The sequence below is a fragment of the Papilio polytes genome, unplaced genomic scaffold (genome assembly GCF_000836215.1).
Source record: "Papilio polytes unplaced genomic scaffold, Ppol_1.0 DF822289.1, whole genome shotgun sequence".
Classification (NCBI taxonomy): domain Eukaryota; kingdom Metazoa; phylum Arthropoda; class Insecta; order Lepidoptera; family Papilionidae; genus Papilio; species Papilio polytes.
The window spans coordinates 1,383,244-1,393,984 of NW_013526915.1; the positions used below are offsets into that span (position 1 = coordinate 1,383,244).

At 31.0% G+C, this 10,741-nt stretch overlaps 1 protein-coding gene across 1 annotated transcript in view; it reads right to left on the reverse strand.

Annotated features, from left to right (window-relative positions):
• Positions 1–7,102: 7,102 nt before the first annotated feature.
• LOC106106309 (inactive angiotensin-converting enzyme-related protein-like) overlaps positions 7,103–10,741 on the reverse strand; it is a 33,680-nt gene continuing 30,041 nt past the window's right edge. Inside the window, exons 5-12 of the mRNA XM_013286880.1 lie at positions 10,132–10,272; positions 9,875–10,051; positions 9,532–9,629; positions 9,163–9,451; positions 8,927–9,083; positions 8,678–8,854; positions 8,476–8,589; positions 7,103–8,395 (exon numbers count right to left, since the gene is read on the reverse strand). Of these exons, the coding sequence (XP_013142334.1) occupies positions 7,831–8,395; positions 8,476–8,589; positions 8,678–8,854; positions 8,927–9,083; positions 9,163–9,451; positions 9,532–9,629; positions 9,875–10,051; positions 10,132–10,272 (1,718 nt within the window). The 3' untranslated portion in view covers positions 7,103–7,830. The remainder of the gene's footprint in view (positions 8,396–8,475; positions 8,590–8,677; positions 8,855–8,926; positions 9,084–9,162; positions 9,452–9,531; positions 9,630–9,874; positions 10,052–10,131; positions 10,273–10,741) is intronic.

Genomic DNA, 10,741 nt, shown 5'->3' on the forward strand with positions numbered 1-10,741 from the left:
GGCTTGTCATGTTATTTAATTGACATTTGTAATTGATAATTTGACAAATACAAACAATAAAATGAAATTTTCATAATTTCATGCTGATGAAATCGGACGGGAACAGCTAGTTTAAAAATAAAAGCGAATATGGTTGTGAGATAAATTATTACACAGTAAACGGCGCATTAATTTATTTTGATAGCGTTAACGGTCAGTTTCGAATCGACAAATATCTGATAGTCGGTTAAATTAAAATTTCATAAGTTAACGTTATCGACTATTAACATACTGTGTAATTGTAATACGTAAATTCTATAAACATTTCGTTATATTAATGTTGAATCGAATTAAAATTTTATAACCACATTACTACACATATTACGTCGAAAAAATACCGATAATAACTAGCTATAAAACTTATCTCTACTTAGGATACCTAGGATGTTTAAATATATCTATATCTAGGTAACTTTTTTACAGGCCAAGATCTAGACCGTCATGTAAGGACCCTCTATCTCGAAAATGTAGAGCCTCAATACTAACCGCTTTTGCTGTCCCAAAGTTGATATGATTGTGCCAGAGTAACTTGTTGATCGAAGCTTAATATAATAGTACTTTCAGATGTTTGATATCCTTGAATAATTATTTTTTATATTAAGCTGTTATTAAGAGTATAAAAACAAGTGATTGATTCTCTATCGCTTAAATTTTAAGGAAAACAATATTTGTTGCATACATAGCAAAGTTTTAATGAATACGTTTCTCACTTGTAGTTCCAAATAGCAATAGTAACAGTTGCAATAAAGTGCTATTATACAAAGCGCAGGCGAACATTTCAAAATCTATTAAAAGAAAATAAACTCCTAGTCCGATGTAAAAGATTCAATTTCGATTGTACGAGTTACGTAACATACACCGTTTGAATTTAGAAAATACAAGTGAAACTTAAAAATATAAGTGGGATATTGTTTTTCTAATCCACGTTAATAGTTTTTGATGAAACGTTGCTTTAAAAACTATAAACAAAGTGGAAAAATATTAAAAAAATCAATCAGGCCGTAAAACGGAAAACTAAATTATCATAAAGTAAAAGAAATATCTCTCTTTGTATAAAATTCGAATTAAATTCTTTATATTTCCCTAACGGTCTACTGAATTTGAATATCAATGAATCAAACCATTCAATACAGCGTCTAATCAATCAAAGAAAGTCTTCACTTCTATGTCTTCGGCAACATTTTAATCAATGAGTGACAGTAAATTGTACGTCATTCATTTCCTCTGTAGTTTTCCAGAGAGTACGTTCGTTTCGTATTTATAAGTACTTAGAACTTTACGTTCTTCTAAACTTAATTTTGTATTAAAATTAAGTGAAAATAAAATTAATTAAGCTTTGTTTTTAGACGGGATTACGCCAGTAGCACTGTCTTGCAAGCTTACACGTACCATTCACAGGCATATGAAAACACTTACTGGCATTCAAGTGGCTAGAACGATATAAGTTTTTGTGATTGCTATATATTATATATTAGATCAGTTGAAAAGGACTACGAAGATTGACATTAACACGTACTGTTTTGTAAACTGGCATGCAAAATACTGTTCGGTTTTACTAGCATGTGTATTGTCCCCCTTATGTTAAGATGTTACTTTTTCTATTGCCAGATTAATTAGTTTAAAGTAATAGGTTTTTTTACATTTGATATATTTAACCTTACTGCTACAGATTCATACGTTCTAAATGATTATTCAGTCAACTCGTTAGTTAACGAACAATTAAACAATGTTTGTGACAAACAAAACCCTATCGGAATAACAATTGAACGGTCCGTCAATTTGAAAATCACAAATGTCAATTAAATAAATCAGAATAATTGTGGATTCGCGTGTATGAACATGAACACGTATTTTTCACTATATCATGTGTTTTATTTATTTTTAACTTAGTTATAAATTTCTTAATCTACCGCAGAGTAAAGTTGTCCACACGTTTGCCTTAATCTCTGCTATTAACTTAAATTTAATAATTTACTAAAATAAAAATAATAAAACTATTATTTTGTCCAGTAAATTTTGTTCGTGTATTATGTGAACATTACATAAAGCGCCTACTGATAAACTGCCGCAAAACAAGCTCGTATTATAATAAAAGGAAAGGCTTTTATAAGGGATTCGGGCAAGCATTTAAGCGAAAAGGTAACGATGTCCACTCAGGTTTATACCTGATTCAAGTATCACCCGTAGCTACAGAACGTTATGCGGCAAACATTATACGCCCGCTTCTGAACCGAAATCCGAGAGGCACGTTTTGATTGGGTCGCTTTAAGTATTCAAAAGTATTTTTAATTTGATCCTTATTTTCGACAGCTATTGTGCCAATTTTATTGAATGTAAGTAATTATTATTCTATTTTTATTAGTAGAGTTAAGAAAAAAATGAATATAAAATTATAATGCTAAATATAAATTACTTTAAATAAATGTTGGAAAAATTGCAAGTTTAAAGTGATTTCTCGTTGGAAAAACGTCCACAGGTGGATATGCGATTCCATAATGTTATTATTCGAATATATTACTCCTCCCATCCTCTATGCAATTTTCCTTTTACAGGAGTATAATGCATTTCCCTCGACACCTAGCACGTGGTAAATCAGCACTTAAAAATTCAATCCACAATTCAATTTTTGCAGGAACCTGAATTGAACTTAGATTGCTCATGTATGGTATAAAATTAAAAGGTATTTGTAGCTTGAACTCTGAGAACTACGGAGTTTACTAATAGAAACAGAAGCTATCAAGCAATGTAGATAGATAGGATTAGGTGACGTTTATTTAAGAAAACAATTGCCATAAAAAATGAATTCTGCGTATAATAGTGATACTAATATATGCATTAAAATGGTAAAATATACCTTAAAAGTTTCGAAAAATATTTTTATGTCCATTCTCGTTAGATTGTTAAAAACATGTTACGAAATTGAATGAACATTTTCTTTAGAAAAGCTACAAGTTAAAGAAGAAAAGACAGTAAACTTGACGTGCAAGTCCATATAAAATTCACTATAACAAGTATTTGCACTTAAAATCAGGAGCTACACTCAAGAATAATGTCCACATAACATTAAATTTCATGTAAAAATGGAAGATTTTAAAGTAAGTCACTTTGCACAAAACTTACATAGATCCTAAGATCTATCATAATAAGATACCTCAACACATAACACACAACAAAGTTAAAAACGGCTCAACTCATGCTTTTATCCTCCGGTGACGGCACCGACTAGTTTCAAACCTTTTGGGGGTCCATCTTCAAGGCGAGTATTAATTAGCTTTTGTTCGCGGTTACGTCGCGCCTCGCACTGGTCGGTCTAGTCGGTGTCGTAATCGGAGGATATAAGCGTGAGGTGAGCCGTTTTTAATTTTCGTTTACAGAAACAAATGTACTTGTTTTAACCGTATTCTCCTCGATTAGTAAGTTACAATTTGTAACTTATATTAAAAATGTAATTGCATACTTTACCCATCAATTTAATCAATTTAGAAAGCAAAACACTAAACTAAAGTTTTTATTATCATTCATAATGGAATATTACTAGTATAAATACAGATAAAAATTCTAATATGAGTTACTTAATTCTATAGATAACGTTCAAAATAGGTGACCCATTTACGAGATAATTCAGGCAAGATAAAACTTGTTTACATTTTGCAATAGTGGTTGTATCTGGATTCGAATTTTATGACACTGATATCTGAGAAAAACTTTTGCAATCACATCTTTTCAAATTGTGAGGTTAGTGTTAGTTACTGGTAGGTTTTGATTACTCAATAGTTTGTAAAATATACTTATAGCTTTAATATCTTATTTTATTTAGAAAAAAGAAGTTTAACAATAAGTGTTTTAAAATGATTTTGTTTATAAAAAAACAGCGTTAATAACGTTATTGTTCTGTTTCAATACTCGCTCGTTCATTTGGATGTTTTGAGCAAGTTAGCTATCAATTGTAAATCATTTAAAATTTACAGTATTAATTCTAATTTCATTCTACTAATAGTGGCATATTAACAATGGTATTATGTTCATTAATTAAAGTAACCATACTGAAACCATCCAGTCAAAACATTCCGCTCAGTTTCAAAACCACAAATTAGATTGCAAGCTGATTTAAATGTTTATTTCACTAGGAAATTGTTAGAGTAACATTGATATTTCATTATTTGGATAATTTTATGTCATAAATGTTATCGTTAAATTGAATTAAATTCAAAACAAATAGAGGTACCATCCGACGTTCATGTATACTGTTGGATTCCATACTGTTGTAGCTTATGAACCGCCAGTTCGAACGGAAAAGTTTGAATCACCGTTCCTTGTGCGCACTGCAAAGGATTGGAACAAGTTGTCGGCGTCAGTATTTTCGTCCAATTATAACGCGGGGACTTTCAAAAGAAGAGTAAACAGCTACCTGCTAAGCTAGTGCGTAACATATTTCGACTGCATCATCACTTTCTTTAGGTGGGATCGTGGTCAATCTAGCTTAACAAACATAAAAAATAAGTTTTTTCTAAACTAGCTATCAATATGAATTAAACAATTAATACTTTAGAAACGTTTTATATTTAACTAGCTGTTCCCATGCGACTTCATCCGCATAGAATTCTAAATATTTCATTTTAATGTTCACATTTGTCAAATTGTCAATTGCAAACGTCAAAATGATATGACATGATGTCAGACCTTAGCAACCTTGCTTCCTTGGTGTTGGCAACAACTTATGATCTCTTTCCCACATTAGGGTTTTTACCTCTAAGTTTAATGGCGTGAAAATATATAGCCTAAAGCGTGACTTAAGTGTAGGGCTTTTTATTAAAAAAAGAATTATTCAAAAATATGCTGTGATTGCTGACATCTTAGGCAACAAACAAGTGTGTGTTTACGCTTTATTATATTAGTATAGATTTATAGATAAATATTTTCTAGCTGTATATACGTATTGCATAACAATAATATCAAGTACTATAAATCGCACAAAGTGAATCGTGAGTAATAGTATTGAATTGTTAGATCTAACTCAATAGTATTCGGACAATAGACATTCTTGTAGTTCTCACAGAGAACTTATAGAGGAAGCTAGCAGTAAGTTAGAACTTTAACGAATCGTGTATGCGACAAAGTTAGTAACTAAAATTGCTAAAACTCTATCAGATTATTAAAATAGTTGACTGTTTTTACGATATTTTTAAAACCATTAATACTATCTTATTCTTTTTTTTTCGTATTTGTTTTCGAATGATTCATTTTACGTTAGTATTAGTAGTTAGGTCTAGAAAATATTACCAGCCTTTATATCTTAATGTGACCTTGCAGGAAATGACTGTCCCAAAAGACCCAACTTGATGTCTTAAATAAATTTTCATCAAAGCTCATTCGAATCGAAGCGACAAGCAAACTGCCTTTGTAATGAAGTCAACGATATTAAATTGTACTGGACTTCTGAGAATACGATCGAATAGGTTTCGTTGTTTGACCAGTCTGTTGTAACCTAGATCTGAATTTGGATCTATAAAATAATTAGTTTTTTTTTGAGCTCTCTATAATAATACCTATTTCATAAATGTAAAATAATATTCTCTTTTCTTTTTAAAACCTTTTGCGTATGAAATCTGATTTGGAAAATCTGAGAACATAAATGTAAAAATTGTTTTTACGTTAAGCTCCTTTTGTACTACAGTAATACTGAGATTGAGTTATTATTTAATAAAGTAATTCAGGGATCTAGATTCCCTTTAATCTAAAATTCACAAGCTTTTAGAACTCGTTGACCCGAAGAATAAATTACGGTTCTCAACATTTATCTTAGATAATGTGTATGAAATTTTAGGTGAAAACAGACATCATGTCTTAGAACTATATCTTATGGCATCTTCCTTCTTTACTTAGCTCTCCTAAAAAAGTGCATAGAAATTATAATTCTCCGTGCAGAAAATAAGTCTGAAATTAAATGTATTCCTTACAATTTTTAAAAGTGTAAATATCTTGAAATTTAAAATACGTTGACTTGATGAAATTTCCTAGTAACCAATGCAACTATCTTCTCTTTCCGTACCTAATGGTAAGTACTGCTTTGCCGCAATTCTCGGAACTAATTTATTATAATAAATTAAAATGTTATAAGAATAATTCTAGTTTAAATAACTCAGGTGGAACAATAAATTACCCTGTTTAGGTATGTTATTACTGAGACGAAGTTAAAGATCTCCTGAGTAAGTTCCTTCACGTTCCACTTAATCTAATTGAAATTACTCCTCGAAATGTCTTCTTGTTTGTGAAATAAAGGTTGTGATATGTTCTATGCATATAAGTATGCCTGTACCCTTCACAGAACGGATCAGTAGATGATGTGATGTTTTCAGTTTCAACCGAGATATTTTGGGCAGTCATGATGTCTTTTAGCAGCCCAATAACTACTAATAGTTTCCTGAAGATAAAACTGGATGAAGCAATCGTTAGAAAACACCTATAAGTGAAATGAACACAAGAAATGCTTCTTCGCTAATAAATATTTAACCAACTAATGCGTGTTAGTATTTGCGTTGTCTTTAGTCACTAGTACTTACATTTCATTCAACTGCGCCCGCTTTTGAACAATTCGACCCGGAGGTCACCCACGCAATGTTAGCAATGAATGTATAATTTAGTCAACGACTCCACTCCCTGTTTTGTTTATTTTTGACCGATCATCGACAATTGTGATTTATTTAAGTAGCACGTTCTTTGACCTTTTGTTGTACTTGTTTCTTTGATCGTTGAATTACAGTCTTTCTGTGTTATAGCAATTACATATTTGAGGGAATCAGAAATGATTCACGATTCTTTGAATCAACTCGATAAATACCTTTGTTGATATGTTTACTTCTACGTTTCATCTTTTCTTCAAAGATGTAAAAGTCCCTATCCTATCCTTCATACTAATCTAACACATTTGCATTTTATAGGAAGGTGTCATGTGGTCACATGAGATCGAGAGATCTGCTACAGAACTGTATTTATATTGTAGGATTAGAACAAAAACTAGGGTTTGCATTTCCATATATCAAACATTTATTTATTTAGAACTTGACTTTTTTAACCAAGTACACCGGGCATAAGATAAAATTTTCGGAAATGTAACATAAATTGTTTAAAGTAATAGAGAGTTATAACAGTAAATTACAAGACATGCATATAATAGAGTTTCATATCGAAGATTATTACAACATTCATTGAAATACTTATTACTTAAACAAATCCTTAAAATCGATGTAGTTTTGGTCTGAAATTTGTTATAGCAGAAAAAATAGAAATATCTATAAAATTACGCTAAGATTTATTACAAATTTGTTCTCGTATAGTATTTTATAATGTAACTTATATGAAATTGAAACGCTTAAGGCACAGCGAAATTACATCTAACTAGAATTTACAACTATAGACATACTGCCTATAATATATGTGGGTAACATCGATCATACTACGTCACGAATTGTGATATGTACAAAAATATTTTCATTCATTTTACTATCTATATTACAAAACCCACTTACTGTACCGTAGACACATTAAACTCAATTTAGATGTAAAATGATTCGATAGATTTAAACGTTACAGCACCACAGATATAAAATAATAATTTATTTTACATTCATACAAACGATAACACAAACCAAACATATTCACAATAACGAGAAAACAACATTAAAACCAAGTTCACCAAACTATTGTATACGCACGCACACTTCAATCGATTCACACTATTTAGCTAATGTAGTCTTTATATCGGTTCCAAATCTAGAACCGATATTCCTCAAATCAGGCAACCGTATTATCTCTTCTCTGTCTTTCAAGTTGTTTTCTATGACTATGACGTTTTCTTGCTATGATTGCCACGAGCGCTATTACAACTACTAACGCCACACCTATACCTATCCACCAATATGTATTGTAAGATGCTTCTTTAGGGCTTGTTTCTTCATTATGTTCTCCAGTCGCTACTGGGTTTTTAATTTCTAGTACGCCGACTGTCGATGTTTCAAAGCTAAATTTATTATGTGAATCGCCACCAGTATCTATGACGTTGTCCATTATATTACCGTGTGTATCTTCTGGCGTTTGTTTAAGATCTATGTTATTCTGATTAATTGGTATATCATTTTCATCGGGAACCTTTTCTTGGCTAATGTCTGATTCGGGAGGATCTACGTATTCGACTATATCATTGTTATCTGTTGATGGATCTAATTGGTTATCTAAATATTCATCCAGTAGTCTAAAATAATCTGTAAGTCCGGTATATTCCAAGCTGTTTTCCCTTTTTGCTAATAGATCGCTAACCATTTCTGGCCATTTAGCACTGAATCCTCTAATCATTGGTTCACTGAAAATAAAGTAATATTGCTATAGTTGTAAAATATGCTCTTAGATGATAACAGTAGAATTGATTTTAACGTGACTTACATTAGCCGTTCGTTCTTTTCCGTTACGTGCTTGACTAAATCGTAATCATCTGATATGAGTTCTTCAGCGTAAGATTGATAGATTTGATATTTTAATATTATTCCCATGAATTTTCTGCAATGTATTAAAATGTTTTTACTGATGTTAAAGTAAATGCACATATAAACATGTTTTAATGGAGAACGTAAACTGATATACTAACCCGACCAATGGTTTGTTAAATAAAACATAAGGATCTCCCAAAATGTCTTTGTTAGATGTTTCCAGCATTGAAAAGTTTGCCCGGAATTCTTTCCAACTCTCTCCAACCTTCGAAGATGGAATAGTACCCATTAAAAGTTTCAGTCGCCACTCATCGGCGGCAATGTAATAATTTAACCTGAAAAGCATAACTTTTTAGAAACAAACCATTATTTGGATAATTTAATTATTGTCATTGCTTAAAACTCACTTTGGCAAATCTCTGAGCGCAATTATTAACTGTAGCACTAGTCGATGATAGTTAGGATTATAATTAAATCTCTCCAACGGATATAACTTGGCTCTATCTAAAGTGTGGGGATTTAAAGATAACAGGGATATAAATCCTGGAATCGCTTCGTAAATTGCTGCAAATATAAGTAATGGAATTAATTTAAAAAAAAAATACAATTTATTACTCAAATCATCAAAAATATCTCTCAGTACCTGAATATCGTGTAGCTTCTCTTAATACATACGTATTGTTACTATGTAAAGCAGATGTAATCTTATATTTCAGCTTAGCAACTGCCTCATGAGCTTCAACATAATTCACTAGACTAACATCTCCGCACGTAACGAATCTTAATTTGTTGGGTTTACACGAATCTACAATACTCGTCGGACATGAACTGTTATAGTATGATTCTGAGAAAATTTCCGGTTCAATCCCACCAATTTCTAGGAATTTTAATAAATTCTCTGCTTGTTTGAATGCATTTAAGCCTCCAAGTTCCTGAAATTTAAGGTTAAGTGTCGCTAAAAGGCTTGTAATGTAAGTATGAATATTGAGATGAAAATTGACGATATACGTACCATAAGTCTTAAGTTTACGTGAAGTTTCTGATAAATATCAGCACGTTCAGGCAACAGATTCTCGATAATATTAGACCAGTCATCTCCATTCAATGATTCTGTATTGATATACATTTTGATTATTAATAAAATATTAGACTAAAATATCGCACAACTGTTTAGTCTCGCTTTGATTATAAGCTTATATGGAGGTGGGCACACTACTCGATTTTTAGTTGTGCAACTAAACAGTTGAATTGGCTGCGAAACAATCGATTCGCACCACAGTTATGAGATAGTCAAAGATGTTCGCCCGCTCTTACAATATACAATACAACACATTTGCAATCAAATTGTAACTTACTCAATAAATGAACAGGCAATGGTTTTCCAACAGCGTCTGCTCCTTTTAGTCTCAAAGCTATATATTTATGTAGTTTCACATACAAAGGATTGATATAATCATAGATTTCCCGAACTTTTAAAAGTGCACCTTCATATTCAGCTAAAGAATCCCAATATTCTTCAACTGTTTTATAACCTAAAAATAACGAAATTTAGATAAAAAAAATGCAAATATTGATTTTGTTTTTATAATCATGAAAATATTTTTATACTCACCATTTTCTTTCGAAGCATTTGTTAGCAATGGTAGAATATGATCCAGATATTCCTTTTGGTTTGGAAGTTTTTGTTCCCATGAATTTTTCATACGAAGTAAAACGTCTGCATCGTGCTGCTTTGCCATGTTTCTATTTAATTCTTTAAAATAATAGACAGTTAATTTTAAGGTTTACAGATAGCTAACTTAATATTTAATTTTTTAATGAATGAACAATACACAATGGTTAATATGCGATAGAAAATCGAAGAAAAGATTTACAGACATGTACCGAAAACCTAGTTAAAAAAGTAACAACCATTTTACGTTCTAAAAGTGACTTAACTTTTCTGGAAAAGACTGCAAACTCCAAAACTTAAATTATTTGCAAATGATATTTCATTTAAAAAAGAAAAATATAATTATATAGACCACAGTGGAAATTGGTTTTATCTGCGTCAATTTAATAAAATAATGAGAAATACATCCTATGTTACTCACCGATAAATTACCTTACTAACGGTGAAACAATATTTAAAATGGGCCCAATAGTTAATGGGTCATTTCAATACATACAAAAATTAAAATCTTGCCTCTATATTAGCATAGACAACCGTACTGTGTTCTATA